Raw genomic sequence first — 19,517 nt, 5'->3', positions numbered from 1 at the left:
TGACCTGAGCTGAAACCAAGAGTTGAACACTTAACTGAATGAGCCACCTAGGTGCCCCAAAACTTTAAACTCTTATGACTACAACATTTAATGAAGACTTCACAATAATATGAATGGACAGAAAAACAAATGAGAGAGAAGGAGAGAGAGATTGAGACAGAGAGAGAACAAACAGGAGCCAAAAGGAAGGTTTAGAAAGAATATAGTATGAGAAAAGGTTTATAGTTAGGAATACACAAGGTATATCCCTAGGGGCAAAATTTGGACTGAAGTACCCAAAGAGTCCATGTAAAGGTCAGGAAATTGGAAGCTAACCATATCAAATTCTTTATCTCCATGAATGCAGAAATCTCTTTGTATATGTTTTCATGGGAATCTAAGTTTCTATATGTTTTTCTGCCTTTCTTTATGCCTCTACCACTCTCTTCAAATCCCTCTCCACTTTATTTTTCCTTTGTTTGCATTGGTAACTGGCATCATTTGCACATACACATGTTTCTATAATTTTATGTGTGGAAGGGATAGTTTTTCAGTCTCTCTGATGGTTAAAAAAAAGCCCTAGAGCTACTCTGACCAAGTGCTAGTCACAATTTACATGACTGCCCTTCTGGCCATGCTTTGTAGGGCTTGCAGGTTCACCAGGGTGGCCTTGGTCCCAGATGAACAAGTAATTTAAACCCTTCTGCTTACATGGATTTTTAGTCTCACTTCAGTTCTAATACTACTTGTCTTCATTCATATTGTTACCCTTTCTGGGGTTTGTATTTCCATCTTTGGCCTACAGATCCAGACAGAATGGATTTAACCTCTTTTTTTAATACCACCTCTGACTGAAATAATGTGACCAAAAGTGTAATTGCATAATAATAGTAAAATAACAGTGATTAACGTTTATTAAGTTCCTTGTGCCAAACATTTTCCTGTATATATATATATATATATTACAAATACGTATTAACTGATTTGAGTCTCAGAACAATCCTAGGAGAAGGTTATTAGCATTAGTCTCATTCTAAAGATTAGGAAAGTGAGGCACAGAAGTACTAAGTGATTTATGCAAAATCAAGTTGTATGTTAAAGATCTGGAGATTTGAACTCAGGCATTCAGGTCACATAACCCAGACTCTCAACCACTACACCACAATGGCTCTTGAATTCATATTGGGAGCAGTATGTAAGGTTGGTTGAAGGAGAGATTAGTGGCAGGGACAGTATTACTAAGTCTTCAAAATGACCTAAAAAACAGGTAATGAACTAGGATGTTGATGGTAGGAAGGGGTAAGATGCAATGGATATGAGAGACAGAATTAAGGAAGAATCAATGGGATTTAGCATTAGTTATGAGAGAAGATAGTCAGATGACTTCAAGGTTTTAAGTCTGTTGTGAGGTAGAACACTGTTGGCATTAATGAAGGCAGAAAGAGGTGCTGGTTTGCTGTGGTTTACTATTTGGATTGTTGCTTTGTTTCGGGTGAATTTGTTTACCCTGATCTTCTGCTGCCTATACTATAGCAAGCTAATCAGAAACTAAGGCAGTGTAGGTGCAGGTAAGTTGCAGCTTAGTAGCAAATTCAATTAAAGACTGAATCTATAAACTTTCACATTGTCTCACTGTGAGAAACTAACCTACCTAATTTCTCCTGTCTTCAGTTTCCTCATCTACAAGGTAGGGGAAATTCCTGTGATCAGTCTTGTTTTGATAATTAGATAGGAGCCAAATAATGATCCATAAACATTACCTCCTTCTTTTTTAATCTCTGCTTCTAGAATTGGGAAAAGGTGGGGGAAAAGGTACTTGATTATACAAATAAAAATATTACTTGGTTGTTACAAAAAAAAAAAATTGGCCTTGGGGCGCCTGGGTGGTTCAGTCCTTAAACATCTGCCTTTGGGATCAAGCCCCGCATCTGGCTCCCTGCTCCGCGGGGAGCCTGCTTCTCCCTCTCCCACTCCCCCTGCTTGTGTTCCCTCTCTCGCTGTGTCTCTCTCGAATAAATAAACAAAATCTTTAAAAAAAAATTGGCCTTTAAGTGAACTTGGTTTACCATCCTCTCAGACATCAGTATATTTCAGACACTACTAGCTTTCCACTATTAAGGCCCCAAATCTTGGGATCATATTCAAATTGTGGTAAACACAATGTAATTTAATACAATTCCTTGCCTGTATTTTGATTTGAAGAATTTCTTAGAATTGTCTCTTATTTTCCATGCTCAACATTCAAGCATAAGTTTTATGTACCTCAAGGTTGATTTAGTAAAACTGATTATTTAAATGTGCTCTCTGGGGCACCTGGGTGGCTCAGTCCATTATGCATCTGCCTTCAGCTCAGGTCATCATCTCAGGGTCCTGGGATCCAGCCCCGAGTAGGGCTCCCTGCTCCGCAAGGAGTCTACTTCTCCCTCTGACCCTCCCTGGTCTCATGCTCTCTCTCTCTCTAATAAATAAATAAAAATTTTTTAAAAAGTAAATGTGCTCTCTGATCCCTCCAACCTTTCCCCCTCCAAATCTTCACATAAATAGTAAAATGACACCTCTGTGATAGGAAAATATTGCTTTCTTGACATTTTTAGTTTTAGGTATTATATCTGGTAGCATCTGGAAGTTCAGTCCTTAAGTTTAGGAGGAGATAAGTATTAGAGTTGGCAGATTTGGGGAGTTATCCAAATAGATGCTGTGGGAGGTAAGTTTGTTGATGAGGAGAGTACATAGGGAGAAGAGTCAGGGACTGCACCTTGTGTAGCGCCTAGCACTAGGCGCTAATAATTGCATATATTAGACATTCAAATATTTAAAAGAACTCCTTAGCTAACCATTTTTCAGATTTCCCAAGTAGGACAGCCAGATTATCTAGTGAACAAAATTAACAGTGAATGATGATGTTTTACTGTCTCCAAAATAATGTCTTAAGCTAAGCTATCAAATCAGAAATGCTAGGGAATTAACTTTGTTGAACTGTTATTACTAGATTTAACCCATCATCAGTCAGCCTGATTTTTGGGAAGAGGCTGTATACTGTAAGGGGTCAGAGATGCCCTTGGATCTGGCAAAATTTCTTCTTTCATTTGCCCTCTAGAACACAGTTTAGCTCATAGCAGGTGATAAATATGACAGATGACATAAAACAATAATTATAAAATGAGTGAATGTATTCATTCACACAAATAGGAACTCCAAAATCAGCAAAGTGCTGGATTAGGGAAAGGATGCTCAGGCTGATATGGGTAAAGAGGGGGGGTACCCTACCTCCCACATAAAGTAATTTGCTACCACATGGGTCATCCCAACAATACTGCCCTGGCTCAATCTGAGTCCAAGTGCAGAGCCCCATATAACTATTTTGAAGGGTAGGTTTGAGAGAAATTTTTTCCCTAATCCTCAAAGAGGGAGAGAAACCATTCTCTGCATTCTCCAGACTTATAATGCAAGTTGTAGTGGAAGAAAGAGGGATTTTGAATTACACAGACCTGGACTTGAACTACAGTTCTATTACTTTCTAGTTTATGACCTAGTACAAGTTACCTAATGTTTGTTAGACTTCATTTCCCCATTAGTAAAATGCATTCCTTAAATAACCTGCCCAAGTTGCAGCAGGACTAAAATAAGATGCTATGTATAACTCTCCTATCATAGTAGCTGACAACGTAAGCACTCTAAAACAATAGCTATTACTGTTATCATCCTCTTTCTTCATCCTCAGAAATACCCAAAAAGAAACCATGGTCCCCGATTGTTCTACCAAACCTAAGCGAAAGTTTCTCTTATCCACAATTAATGGAATGTGTTTTCAGAGCTCAGTGAAAAATAGCATACATTATCTACTGAACACACTGTAAATATTGTGCTGTGCTCCTTTCAGCCAGTTTTAATACATAATATATACTTACTATTACAAATGTTGTCATTAAAAATGTGTTAATGTAAAATCAATAGACTATGGAGGAGGTGAAGCTATATTCATCTCATTAACAGGAGCCACAAATTAATATGCATTAATCATACTAACAGAATTTGCTGCAATCAAAAGTTTGAACTTTTATGATCAGACTAGGTACACAGAAAGATAAGAGTTGATACATTACAGGATCTAGGTGTATAAGGGAATGTACTGAATAAGCGCAGAAATAATAGGAAGCACTGAGCAACTTCTCCAGCCACAGATACAATTATTAAAAAGCTCATGTCTCATAAAGGCACTTGAGTGTACCTAAGTGATATAACTAAATAAAACACACACTCGACTGAAATATATGTTTGTTTTTAGTTGTGCTCCCCAGCAGCATTTTAGTTGACTGACATGCTTTGTTTTATAATTCTTTCCTTGAAGTACTGTGGGGTGCTGACCATGGTGTTGTATTATGTAGGGGATTTATTTGTGTTGTGAGGTACTTGTCTATCAAATCACATTAAACAGCTATCATTTCTTTAGCTGATCTGTACTATATTTTAAAAAAATACACTGACAGCTTTAGTGAGAGCAGCTACAAGTGGGTTATTTCCCCGAAGAGTTAGACCGACTTTGGTTTATATAATTTAAATTTTATACACTTCACTACCTATGCAGCTGGTGAATATCGATCTATTGCCAAACTACCATAAGAATCCAGAGAGAGAAAAAAAAAGTCACAGGTGTAAAAATCATGTGTGAAGGAGGAGGAAACAGACACATGTCACTCCTGCTCCCATGTGTCACCTACCTTTAAGGTTATTTCTATTATTTTTCTTTTTGCACTGACAAGAAACACACCTTCAACTATCATATGCAAACATAATCGATCTTATAGTCTCTTCAAAATGTAATGTTAAGAATTCATTAGAATTAACAGATATGTTTATAACAAATATACTCTGTTACAATGTATTTGTCCCAAATAGTTAAATACTATTAGGACCCATTGCACATTGAAAATACAGAGTAATTTGTGTCAGTGACTATAATAAAGGTCATGATAATGAAGACACATTAAAGAAGAGTAGATTTAAGTTAAACAGGCAGAACTGCCTATACAAGTTGTAAAATCCAGACTCAATGACTTAGCAAAACTCTGCCTTGAAGTATGGAAATATAACAAGAAATCTGTGATTTTCTATTAATTAATTTTCTTATTGTCTTTTAGACAATAACCTCCTCAAGGGCAGGATCTCTCCTGCTTATCACTGTACTTTCTGCAGTATACGTTGGACCTGGACTGGACAAAATATTCAATACAAGTGCACCTACTATATGGAGCCAATGGCAAATGTTTCTATATTAGATGTAAAGGAGAGATAAGAACCATAGTTAATCTATAAAATGAGGCTTTGGAAAAATAGAGTGTTGCATAATGTATAGAGTTGTCAAATCATGGTGTTGTACACATGAAACTAGTACGTATGTCAACTATACTTCAATTAAATTTTTTTTAAAAAACTCACTATCAGAAAAATAATGACATGCTAATAGAGAATATTTTCCCCAAAGATACTGATAATGTGGAAGTTATGCATCAACAAACATCTACTAGTCTTTAGTCTGGAATAAAACATAGTAACAATGTCTGCCCCCAAAGGCACTGTAAACTCAAAAGAATCACACTAAGAATTTGAGAGAATTTCAAAAATCCTTCTGAAAACAACTGTTTGAGGCCAAGAATGTCCATTGAAATGATGGCTGTGCTATGTTGTTGTATTAGGCATTACTAATAAACATAGGGGGAAAAGGAGTTAATTTCTGGTTTTTAAAATTAATGAAAAGTAATCAATAGCAAAACTGATTGATATCCATAGGCCTAATCTGAATGTTCAGTTTTCAGGTGTTTTTATTTTATTTTATTTTATTTTATTTTATTTTATTTTATTTTACTTTATTTTATTTTATTTTATTGCAAAAGCTGATGTAAATAAGCAATTCTGCTACAAAATGAACTATTATGAGAAGTTAATGAAATGAACAAAAATACGAATACATGGATTTGAGAATGAGTTATGGTGAGTTTTTTTTTACTTGATCTCAAAATTATCAAATCAGCTTTTTCATCAGATAAAATGAATACACATCTAGATATAAGAGCCAGCATTCATATTTACAAAAAGAATGAAAACAGAAAAAAATCAAGGCATTACATATCAAAACACTGAACACTCTGAATGAAAGTATATGAAAAAAATGTGATTTTCCCAATGAATATGCAAACCTGAATAATGGTTTAATATTAATGGAACAGAAGAGCTCCAATTTTTCATCTGAACTAATTGCCTTTGATGATATGTAGGAGAGAAAAAAAGCTTTTTAAAATGTTCCTTTTCACCTGGTTAAGCTATCTTAAATAGAGCTCATAAGCTCTTATGAGGCTTTAAAAAAATTAAAAAGCACACTGACTTTATAGTTATACTTCCAACTATAGGCATAAATCCACTCCTTGTGCCTTCATGTATTTGTGCAGAAAAAGAAAAAAATGTGCTATCAGCAATATGACATAATCTGTGCTTTTCATTATAAATGTTTTTATGCACAAGGCTATCTCAAACATTTGTTAGATTATAGCTGTAGAATGTTTTAAATTGAAAAAATATGGGTAATTTTGAACTCAGAAAAACAAAGTACTGATTACTAAAAGAACTAATTATTGCCTTCTTTTTCTCAGAAGTTGTGTTAGTTTAATAGATACACACAGTGTGGGTCTTCATCCTCAGTGCAAGACAAGTGGGAATATCCATAGCCCTGAGGTTTGAGAACAGCTGAGCTGCAAACACTTTCTGAAGAGCCTAAAAGCTCCTGCCGGGGTTCTAACTGGCAAAGCTTTCAAAGATCTGTGCTTTTTTTCCCCAGTAAAAGTACAGCACATAATTACAGTGACATACCAAATTCAGTTCTGTGGGAGGCGGGATGGAGGACAAGTCAGTGGGATGCTATGCAGACAACCTATCCCCCCCACTACCACCAAAAAAAAGGAATATTGATCATAAAAGGTATGAGAACTAGTATATCGCTCTTACCAGGTAGTCTGCCTCTAGACAGAGGAAAGGTCCCTGGCTTCATTCTTTCTTTTTTTCCCTTCTTATTTGTTTCTTTTCAACTTACTACATGTGAATATAAGCAAGCCCAATGATGTCACTGCTAAAAGGAACCAAAAAGTTTAGAGAAAGCTTAGCAACCCAGTCACTATCTCAGATAAATTTCTTTCAAAAAGTCAAAGCTAGATTTTTCCCCAAGATTTGCCAATTTTATTGTTTTTTGTTTAATGAAGAGAATTTTAATGAATCTTGCAGGAATAATCTCACTTCTGGCATATGCCTATTACTAACTGATGAGATTTGTTTTTATCATTCAAGAAGTTATATAATAATGTAGACTCTGCAGGGCACTGGCAGAGGTTATAAGAATGAAATTGGAAAGTATTTATTGTTAGAAAAGGAACATAAAGAAAAGTTTTCAATAAGGATAAGCTAAATTCTTCAATGTTACCAAGTGCCACATGGATACAGAATTAAACAGGACTAAAATGAACCCACTTGATTTTGCATTCAAGTTATACATTCAGCAAATATATATTAAGCATATACCATGTGAATAAAATCAGCATGATGCATGTACTTGAAGTTGCAATCTAGTGGGGGTTTATAGACATTCAATAAACAACCTCAGAAATAAATATTTAGCTAAGAACCATGATAATCTCTAGAAAGGAAAAGAAAAAAAAAGGTGCTCTGTGGGATTTTAATAGAGAGCCTTAATTTTGATTGATAGGCAAGTGAAGGTATCACTGGGAAAATGAACTTTAAGCTAAAAGTGGAAGAATTAACAAGAAAGGCAGGCAGCAAGTGAGAGTAAGAAGCAGCAGCATGTGTAATGGGCCAGAGGCAGAAAAGAGCCTGGTAAATTCAAAGCACAGAAAAATAAAATATACTGTGGTGGAAGTATAATAACCAAGAAGCCAAGCAACAGGAGAGAGAAGTGGGAGAGGTGGTAAATTCTGGTGAGGAGTTTATATTGCAGCCTTAGTGCCATACAAGAGCACTGATGCTTTAAGCAGATAAATGTATGATGCAACACAAATGAACTCAGAAATGCCACATTTGAGGGCTGTGCTGAGAATGACTTGGAGAAAGGCTTTTGCAGGAGTGCGGAAAACAAGCTATAAGTAGATCATAATTGTTAAAGAGAATGATGATGTTGGCTTGGGCTAAGGTGGTAATGGCACAGATGAAGAGGAGATCTGATGTATATTTTAGATGCAATTAGGAAGTAATAATGACCTCTCTTAGATAATTTTCAATGCACTCCTTAAGGGAGAATTCTAATTATTGTTTGTTGAATAGTGTATGAGAAGTAAGGAACTAAAAAGCAAAAGAGGACTAATCTTTGAAAAAATAGGTGCTAGGAAATAGAGAGCAGCAGCTATCAGGGACCTCAGAGTCAATAAATGATTTTTATTTATCCACCTATGCAGCTATCAATTTATTCAGTTTTAGGCAGTGAGTGACTTAAGTTTTTTTTTTTTTTTCCTGAAGAGAAAGTCAAAGTGCAGAATGACAAACTGAAGAGGCATAAAATAATAGAAGTATAAAATAAGCAAGAGATAATAATGCCCAGGGGTACCTGGGTGGCTCAGTTGGTTTAGTATCGGACTCTTGGTGTCTGTTCAGGTCACTGCTGCACATCTGGCTCCCTGCTCAGTGGGGAATCTGCTTGAGATTCTCTCTCTCCTTCTGCCCCTCCCCACATGCAAGTGCATATTCTTTCATAAATAAATAAAATCTTTAGAAAAAGAGACATAATAATGCCCCAGAGATAAGTAAATTAGCATGTAGTAGAGCATCTCACACACACGTACGCACGCACACACACACACACACACACACACACACACACACACACAACCGAACAGTATAGCAGTTAAAAGCACTCTATCTATTAGAAGAAAACAAAAACACTAATTTGAAAAGACATATATACACCCTATGTTCATCACAGCATTATTTATAATATCCAGGATATGGAAGCAACCTAAATGTCTATCAATAAATGAATGAAGGTGTGATATGGTGTGTGTGTGTGTGTGTGTGTGTGTGTGTGTGTGTGTGTGTGTAATATAATATTACTCTGAAATCCTATCATTTGCAACATGGATGGACCTTGAGTGTATTATACTAAGTGAAATAAGTAAAAAAAAAAGGCAAATCCCGTATGATTTCACTTACACATGGATTCCAAAAAAAAAAAAAAAATGAACTAACAAAACAATGACAGACTCATACATATAGAGAATAAACTAGTAGTTGCCAAATGGGAGGGGAGTGGAGGGATGAATGAAACAGCTGAAGGAGATTAAGAAGTACAATCTTCCAGTTATAAAATACATAAGACACAGGGATGTAATGTACAGCATAGGGAATATAGTCAATAATATTGTAATAACTTTGTATAGTGACAGATGGTAATTAGACTTACTGTGGTGTCCGTTTTGTAAAGTATATAAATATCAAATCACTATCTTGTACACCTAAAACTAATATAATACTGTATGTCAATTATTCTTCAATAAAAATAAAATATTAAAATAAAAAAAGGAATAAAAACACCATCTATGAAGTCAGACTGCCTGGGTTTGAATTCTGCATCTACTACTTACTTTGAACCTTGGGACAAGGTCCCTAGCCTTCCTTAGACGGGGTTTCCTCATTCATAATATGGAGCTGGTAAAAGTGCTAACTCTTTAATACATTTTGTTTCTATAAGTAATAATACCAACAGCAATTATATTGGTCATAATAATAAGGTATCCCTTTTCCTGAGATTTGACAGAGAATAGGTTAATAAAAGGTATGTCTGGAGATAGCCTTGTAGGTAGAAGAGATACTGGAGGTTCTAAAAGCCTACATGCTTTCCTTTTTCTCTGGTAAGAGATTACACTGTTGGTATTAAGTGAAAAGAATGGGAAGGGGAGGGAGAGAAGACCTGAGGAGAGCAGGTAAGAGACAGTATAGCTGCTATGGAAAATGAAAGGCTGCTGAAGAGGAACAAGTAAAATAACTGCTGAAATGGCAATGAGAGTCCCGCTGAGGTAAAAGCTAAAACGTCATAAAGATACTAATTCACTCCGTTCATCAAAGAGAACAGACAGATAAAAAGCCACAGAGTTAGAGGCACAATGAGCATACAAGGAGCTCAGGTTTTATTCTATAAATTCCAGGAGACACTGAAGGTTTTCAATATAGAAATCACATGTTGGATATAGATTTTAAGTAGACTACACACTAATTGTATTGAGGGGGCAATTAGCAGAAGCGAGACAGCCAGTTTGGAGCCTCTCTCATCACTGCAGATGATCCTACACATTTCTGAAATGTTCTGAAATATAGGCTGTCGATAGATTTTGAGGATTAAAAAGTCTTTGAGTGTATTCACACTGAAATTAATTTAATTTTAGCACTGACCTGCAGAAATATGTTTTAATATAATTTTTACTTTACAGATCTAAAATATGCTATGTTTAATCTCAGGCTCACACTTGGGTTTAATAATTGCCTTATAATTCAATTCAATAGACATTTATTATCTTTTATATATAAGATATTATTCTAAGCACCCTAATACATTTTCTCTATAAATAATAATGGCAACACAAATAGCAGGTACTTAAAAGACTAGGGCCTATTATTATTTCCAAAATATATTCCTGGATATGAGATTATCTAAACTTTATTTGGCGAATCCTGATGGATACTACCTTGGGTGATTTACATAGCACAAACTACTCTGTAATGTCCTTGAAAAGGTAATATATTTAAACGAAACACAGTATTTGACTACTAGTTCCGAGGTTAATTTTGAGTCTTCGTATTCAGATGTGAAATTGTTAGGGAGCCAGGGTAAAGTTAGCAGCTATAGTACAGCTGCTCATCCATACACTGAACAAACTTGTATTGAATACCTAAGCTAAAAATGGGTTTTTTTTTCCTCCAAGAAATTAAATAAATCACCATCCCTTCTTTCCCATTTTTTTGCCCATTATTTCAATAGCAGTTTTGAGGAATGCTTAAAACATTTAACTATATTCTTTAATACATAATTTATATCTAGTCATCTTTTGTACCCCTTAAAATGAAGAGGGGATGAGGAAACATAACTCATTCCAGTAACGATTTAATCATACTAAAGTATGATATGCATTTATGAGATTTTTCTTCCCAACTGAAACTGTATTTAAAGTTTTCAATTAATTAATGACACTCTATAGGAAATCTAAAAATTCTTGTGCTTTCTCTAACACAATATGTATATAACAAAAAAGTTTTTTAAAATATTGCTATTTATCTAGTTCCTACTCTTTTATTTAGCCTAGATTGGGGAGGGGGCAAATTCTAACATCAAGATCGAAACAAAAGAAAAAATAGCCAATACAATACATACTACTTTTCATATATTAATAGAATTAAATATCTGCACTAGTATGGAGGAGATGCCATGAGATACCTTGAGGTATTCTGTAGAATATAAATCCAAATTTCTTAATTTTTCAAAACCATTACAAATAATAATAAGGTTTTTTTCCTGACAATGTTATAATTAATTATGTAGATATGCAGTTTGAAAAAAAAATATGTAGATACACAGTTTGAAAAAAATCAACAATTGAAATGTCCTTTTCACTGTTTCTGACAAGTATTACATCACAGCTGAGTTTGTGGGCCCTTATGCTAGATACATACCACAACTCCAAATTGCTCAGGCTCACAGAGGTCATCATATTCATTCCTCAGTTGTGCTAATTCACCGAGTACTTTCTGCTCAGGAAGATGTTTTACAAGGTTCTAAAAAGAAATAAAAGTATAAAAGTTTAATATTTTATTATTACGACTATTAACCCTGCATTAACAACTCTAAAAGTGATTAAGATAGTAAATTTTTCTTTTTTTTTTTAAAGATTTTATTTATTTGAGAGAGAGAATGAAAGACAGAGAGCACGAGAGGGAAGAGGGTCAGAGGGAGAAGCAGACCCCCCGCTGAGCAGGGAGCCTGATGTGGGACTCGATCCGGAGACTCCAGGATCATGACCCGAGGCGAAGGCAGTTGCCTAACGAACTGAGCCACCCAGGCGCCCAAGATAGTAAATTTCTGATTGCGATTCTGTTATACCACTAGTGTATACTCCCCTTCTCTCCCAAATAAATAACCAAAAAATGAACTACAATTTAATGTGAATAAATGTACAAATGCATTTCCTTTCCATGCACTGCAGTACATAAATGATAAATAAAAAGATCATATGGAAGTAAATGACATTAAAAAATTACTAACTTTCCGGGCCTTAAACTTATATAGCATAATTTTTAAGCTTTATTTTCTATCAGGAAGTCAATTCATTTGGAAAACAGAATTAAATTATATGTAATAATAATAAAAGTCAACTCTATTCTTCATAATTGGCAAAATTTGGAATAATCTTTAATCTTATAAACCACACAAAGCCTGCAAAAAAATCTCCCATTAGTTACAATGTATTTAATATACACAATGCATTCCCACTCTAATGGAGAACCAAGCGAAAGTAATGAAGTCCGATACATGTTCAAGTTTGATGCTGAAGAGAATCAAAATTGATTAATTCTTCTCAACCTAGTATATTTTGGACTATGATACAGTTTTAATTATCCTTTCATTAGCATGCAACCAACATTTTGGGAACATGTATGGGATTTCAAAAGACATATCAAACGAAGAAAAGCAGGAAAAAGAGATTTAAGAAAGTAAGGTTGACACAAAATGGCAGAAAAGTACATTCCAGGGATTGGTCCCACCACAAAAGTAATCACTGAGCTAGAAAGAGTAAATAAACTACTTCAAAACACTGAAACCTAATTGGATACTTACAACAAAGGAAGTGTTTGTTGAAGGGAGACACTGCTGTTCTCTGGTAAGAGAACAACATGCACAAAACAGGTATCAAACCCCATTCCTCAGCACCACTGTGAAGATAATGCCTGAGTCCCTGAGGTGCTGGCTAATGCCAGGGTGGGCAGTGGGACTCATGTTATTTGAAATTTGAGGATGTGCATTTTGGTTGGTTTGGCAGTTTCCTGAAGGGCCAGTACAGGTGCTTGCCTTGGTTTCAACCCTCTTAGGTTGCAGTAGCTTCCCAAGATGGCATCTATCAGAAGACTTAAATAGACAGAAACACCTCCCCTGCTTTTTGGAACCAGACATTTAAGGAAACCTTTGTCAGATTACTGGCTGACAGCAGAGATAATAAAACCCTAAATCCAGTAACCATATACAAGGAATATACAGCTTGCAACAATTGTTGGGAAAAATTACAAACAAATAGCTACAGCTCTCAGCAAACAAAAATCAGTAGTCAGTGAGGAGTAGAAAAATCCAAATTCCAGAGTTAAAATAGACTCAATGTCCAGTTCTCAAAAACAACAAAAAGTCATAAGGCCTGCAAAAAAAAACAAAAACAAAAACAAAAAAACCCAAACAAACAAAAAAACAGGAAGGCATAAGCTACACAGGAAAAAAAAAAGAATATGACAGAAACTATCCCTGAATAAACTCAGATATTGGAATTAGTCAAAAACACTCAAATCAACTATCTTAAATATGTTCAATGAGCTAAAGGAAACTATGAACAAATACATCAGCTCTGAGCAGGACCTGAAAGAAGTCCACACTGAGACACATTGAATCAAATTGCCAAGAAAGGGAGTGATTTTAAAACAGCAAGAGGGAAGTGAATTGTCATATTTAAGGGATCCACAATAAGACTGATGTCTGATTTCTCCAATGTAAGCAAAAAGGTAGTGGGATAACATATTTAAAGTCCTGAAATTAAAAAAAAAAAAATAACAAACTCTGAACCAAGAATTCTGTATCCAGCAAGACTATCCTCCTTTAAACAATGATGGAGAAAGTAGATATTCCCAAATTAACAACAACAACAAATATAATTTATTGCTAGCAAACCTGTTCTGTAAGAAATACTAAGAGGTCCTATAGACAGAAATAAAAGGACACTAAACAGTAACTCAAAGACATAAGAAATAATGAACAATTATAAAGGGAATTACATAAATATAAAACCTGATGTTACTGTACTTTTGGTTTATAACATTTTTCTATGATTTACAAGGCAAATGAGTAACACAATAATTAAAAATCTATGTTAATGATCATACAATGTGCAATGATGCAATCTGTGACAAAAACAATATAAAAGGAACAAGTATGTATAGGAAGAGTGCACATTATGAAAACTAAGTTTGTACTATTAAAAATGGGTTGTTATAAGTTTAAGATATTAATTATAATCCCTAACGAAACTAATAAGAAAATAACTGAAAACACAGAAATAAATATGGGAATCAAAATAGTAAGTTACCAAAAACAAATTAAGTATAAAAATGGTAATAGAGAAATTAAGGAACAAAAACATGTAAGAGATACAGAAAACAGCTAACTGGAAGAATTAAGCCCTTCTTTAGGAATAATTACTTTAAATGTATATAAATTAAATTCTCCAATTAAAAGAAAGAGCTTGGAAGATTGGATTTAAAAACAAACATATTTATCTATACACAGTCTACATGAGACTCAGCTTTAGATAAAAAGATACAAAGAGGTTGAAAGCAAAAGAATGGAAAAACATATTCCATGTAAACAGTAACCACATATACACACACACACACACACACAGAAACAAACTGTGGTGGCTATATTATTGTCAGACAAAATAAACTTGAAATAAAAAAAGTAACAAGAGACAAAGAAGGATATTCTATATTGATAAAATTTTCAATGCCATCAGGAAGATATAGTTATAAGCAAATGCCCAACTAAAAGCAGAGCTCAAAAATATATTAAATAAAAATTAACAGAACTGAAGAGAGGAAAAGGCAGTTCTAAAATAATAGGTGGAAGGGCCCATGGCTGGCTCAGTCAGAAGGGCATGTGACTCTTGATCTTGGGGTTGTGAGTTCAAGTCCTATGTGGGGTGTAGAGATTACTTAAACAAATAAACTTAAAAAATAAATAAAATAATAGGTGGTGTATTTTTTTAAGATTTTATTTATTTACCTTCAAGAGAGACAGAGAAAGGGAGAGGCATAGCAGAGGGAGAGGGACAAGCAGACTCTGCGCTGAGTGTAGAGCCTGATGCAGGGCTTGATCCCACAACCCCGAGAGATCATGTCCTGAGCCGAAACAAACAGTTGGACACCTAACCATCTGAGCCACCCAGGCGCCCCAATAGGTGGAGTATTTAATACTCCACTTTCAATAATGGATAGAATAAGAAGACAGAAGAATAACAAGAAAATAGAGAATTTGAACATCACTATAATCTGATTACCCCTAATAAATTTATACAAAACAGTCTTTCTAACAACAGCAGAATGTACATTCTTAAGTGCACATGGAACATTCTCCAAGATATATCACATATCAGACCAAAAAACAAGTCCTAATAAATTTTAACTGACTGAAATCATGCAAAATATCATTTGTGATCACAATGGAAATGTCACTAGAAATAAATAACAAAGGAAAAGGAGAAAATTCACAAATATGCAGAAATAACACACTCTTTAAAAAGCAATGAGTCATAGAAGAAATTACAGAGGAAATTAGAAAATACCTTGATATGAATGAAAATGAAAACACAACATGCTAAAACTTATGGAATTCAGCAAAAGCAGAGCTAAGAGGAAAATTAAAGCAATAAACATCTACATTAAAAAAGAAGAAAGGTTTCAAATCAATAACCTAATTGTATTATACCTTAAAGAACTAGAGGAAAATCATACTTAAACCAAAGCAAGAAGGAAATCTACAAATTAGAACAGAGGTAAAATGTAATTAATTAATTAGAGAACTGGAAAACCAATAGAGTGAAAACAATGATACTGAAAGTTGATTCCAAAATTGACAAATCTTTAGCTAGACTGACTAACAACAACAAAAAGAAGACTCTAATAACTAAAATCAGAAATGATAGTTGGGACATTATTACTGATTTTATAGAAATTAAAAAAGATTATAAGAGGATACTATGAACAACTGTACACTAGCAAATGGGATAACTTAGAAGAAATTGACAAATTCCTAGAAACACACAAACTACAAAAACTGAGTCCAGGGGAGAAAAAAAAGAAAATCTGAGTAGACCTATAGCAAGTAAGGAGATTGTGTGAGTAACCAAAAACCTAGTAACAAAGAAAAGCCCAGGACCTGAGAGATTCACTGATGAATTCCATCAAATATTTAAATAAGAATTAACACCATTCCTTTTCAAACTCTTCCAAAAAAATTAAGAGAAGGGAACACTTCCTAACTCATTCTATGAAGCCATCATTACCTTGATATCAAAACTGGTCTAAGATACAAGAGGACTACTACCTCAGGCCAATATCCCTTAATAAACACAAGTACACATTAAAAGATACAGTAGGCAACATATAGCTAAGTCCCATGGGAAATTACTGTATCATGTTCTGTACAACTGTACAAGTTATCTTTTGTTCTCTCTGCTTATATTTTCCCTCCTTCCAGTTAATTTTGCATTTCCATTAAACTCTAGGCCTGCAATGGCATCCATTGTGTAACTGATGAAACTAAATTTAAAATATCACGCCCTTTCACTTAAAAGAAATATGAATACTGATATAACAACATGTACATATAACCAAATGAAATTAAGAACATCCATTATTTTGCCTCATTAATATAATTTTCTTTTATAAAATGAAAAGGTAAGTAAATACCAGTATATTATTTCCATTTCTCCAGAACAATTTTCAATACATGTAAATTACTCAATTGTTTTTTAAAAATTTTTCTGTTAATGGGATTTTTGGTAAAGTCTGTTATTATGAAAAACAAAGAATCAGTTTAGGTACTTCAATAATTGTCACTACAAGGCAACTAAGCTAGAAAGATTAAGAACGGTATTAAAATTATTAAAAAAATATCAATTCTGCATATTTCAAACTTTTCATCTCAATTTTAACTGTGAAAATAAGTACAATAGTATGAATCAGGACTAAAATAAAATTTCAGCTCAGAATGTGAAACACTGTTATTTTGTTTCTCTTCTAGCTATAGGTAACCTGATAACTCATCTTCAGAATGCAGGCTCCACAGTAGGTGACATACTGTTTCTTCTCTTCAGCTATATGAAATATTTAACACATTCAGTGGACTTAGATGTATTCTGACTCTGGGTACCATTTTATGACTGTGTTACAAACTTATATAACTGCCAGTGATTAGTAGGTTCTATTTACAAGTAAGATTTGGAATAAAACTCACTCCCTCTCATGTGTAACAAATGCAGACTACTATTATACTACTTATTGCTTAATGAATCAGCTTCTGTTAGAATCCCATGTTGCAAGTGGCTATCACAGTCAATCCCTAAAGATACCTGATTTTTTTTTACATACACACTAAACTTTATACACAAAGATGTATTATAAGATTGAACATTAGTATGTTTTCATGCCCATAAATTCCTGAATAGAAGAGGCAGGAAGATAAGATGACAAAAGAGAGACAAACCAGTACTCACTTGCCTCCACTCTCTTTAACTTACTCATCAAAAGCATGTCAAGAGAGAAAATGAAAAATATATATATACAAGTTCAAGGCATGGTTTGAGACTAAAGTGGACAGTCTGAGGAATCACCTGGAATTCCATTTGTATGGTAGACTAAGGGGCCTCCTGGGAGAGAAATTTCCTGCCTAACTGAAGTGTATCATGCAATAAGAAAGCCAACCTGTATTTTAAAATGCAGGAAGATGGGAGCACCTGGGTGGCTCAAATGGTTGAGCGTCTGCCTTCTGCTCAGGTCGTGGTCCCAGGGTCCTGGGATCAAGTCCCACATCAGGCTCCTGACTCAGCGGGGAACCTGCTTCTCCCTCTCTGCCTCTCCCCCTGCTCATGTACTCTCTCTCTCTGTCTCAAATGAATAAATAAAATATTTTAAAAAATGCAGGAAGAAAGTCTGTATTTTCAAAAGGATTGGAGTGATTCTGAGTGCAGCATATGGGTTTCTTGGTTGTATCACCAGGCCCAGCCTGCCCACCCCCAACATAGTCAAATGTCTGAGTGCTGTGGAAAGGGAAGCTGTATGATGAGCACACTTTGGTACACCTCTAGTCAAGTATATTAAAAAAGGAGAGAAAGGAAGAAACATATGTTTCTGTATTTTGCATAGAACACTGCATACCCTTCGCACACAGAGGGCTTCAGTACACAATAGTTGTGGCCCATGGGAAAACTCCTCCCCTCTCCCCATATACAGTCATCCTTAGGAGAAGCTTCAAAACAGGAAATGAGGAAAATTACCCACAACTGCCACATGGTAGCACAAATTTAGTTCATGGGATGCATAAGATATTTTTAGAGACCCCTAAAAAGATCTAATGTAGGGGCTTTTGGAAAGAGTTGGGGTCCTGCAATAGTAACTAGGAATAAAAGAAAAATACAGGTGAACTGATGAAGACTGGACAAGTATTTTAAACTTAAAAAATTTAATACAGCTTTTGACTTTTGGTAGCTTAGTGATACTATCACTACTTATATTCTCTAAATAAATTGGAGAGGTGAGTTCTGACACACTGTAAGTGAAAAGCTGTTCGTAATAGAAGCTAGAAATTATAAATTTTAAAATGCAATTTAGATTCTGACAAATTGTGAAGTGATAGGCAAATATAAGTTGCATCCCTCCATTTCTCCCTCCCACTCCTCCTGTTTAGTACTGAGCATCTTCTTTCAAATACTTCAAGATTTGTGTTTAAAAGATCAATTGTCAGTCAATACGAAAGTTTCATCCTAGAAAATGTCAATGAGCGGGAGTTTACAAAGAAAACAACAAAGGGGAAAGCAGTAACTATGTCACTAAATGAGCAGATTTTTCTTCGCCTTTTACATATCACAAATCTACTTTCTGATGATTGTCACTGTTATCTGAAGGAATTTCTCCTAAGAGACAATGGGCTTTTAACTACTTTTTACATTTTTACAATTACTCTATAATACTTTCAAAACTTTATTTCCTTTAAATGTTAATTGCACACTTAAAAGGTTAGTTAAGTGATAGTATTGAACCATAATGCCCTTTCCTTCTTCCTAAAACATAACCTTTCTTTTTTGTCTTATATCTCATTAAGTCATTTTAGTAGTAGAAGAGTCGAGTTAGGTTCACGTAATTAAGTCTATCATTCGCCACATAAATGAATTGCGGCCAATATTTCTATTTTTTATTATTTATTCCTTTAAAAATATATTATTACAGTGTGTGTATGTATAGACATACACATATTTATATTTCATATAGAATTATATAGGAGATACATACATATGTATACAAAACAGAATTATTTTAACTTATATTTACAAATACTTTATTTCCTTTTTAAAATCCAGACCAGAAATGTTTCCCCAAAGTCCTGAATAAATCTCTGTGATCTTAACACAACCCTCTCCCATTTTATCTAGTTAAAAAACTCAGTCCCTTGACCATTCTACTTCATTATA

The 19,517-nt window shown here is 34.5% G+C and overlaps 1 protein-coding gene across 6 annotated transcripts in view; it reads right to left on the bottom strand.

Moving 5' to 3' along the window:
• Positions 1–19,517, bottom strand: part of DIAPH2 (diaphanous related formin 2) — a 949,436-nt gene that overhangs the window by 467,631 nt on the left and 462,288 nt on the right. For all 6 annotated transcript variants that reach the window (XM_073885915.1, XM_025876973.2, XM_073885914.1 and 3 more), the window contains one exon: positions 11,692–11,793. In XM_073885915.1, the coding sequence (XP_073742016.1) occupies positions 11,692–11,793 (102 nt within the window). The remainder of the gene's footprint in view (positions 1–11,691; positions 11,794–19,517) is intronic.

This window comes from Callorhinus ursinus, unplaced genomic scaffold (assembly GCF_003265705.2).
Source record: "Callorhinus ursinus isolate GAN/ISIS: 27379988/994484 unplaced genomic scaffold, GSC_fseal_2.0 scaffold67, whole genome shotgun sequence".
Taxonomy (NCBI): Eukaryota; Metazoa; Chordata; class Mammalia; order Carnivora; family Otariidae; genus Callorhinus; species Callorhinus ursinus.
Note: the sequence above shows the minus strand (reverse complement) of the source record. Positions and strands in the feature narration are given on the sequence as shown.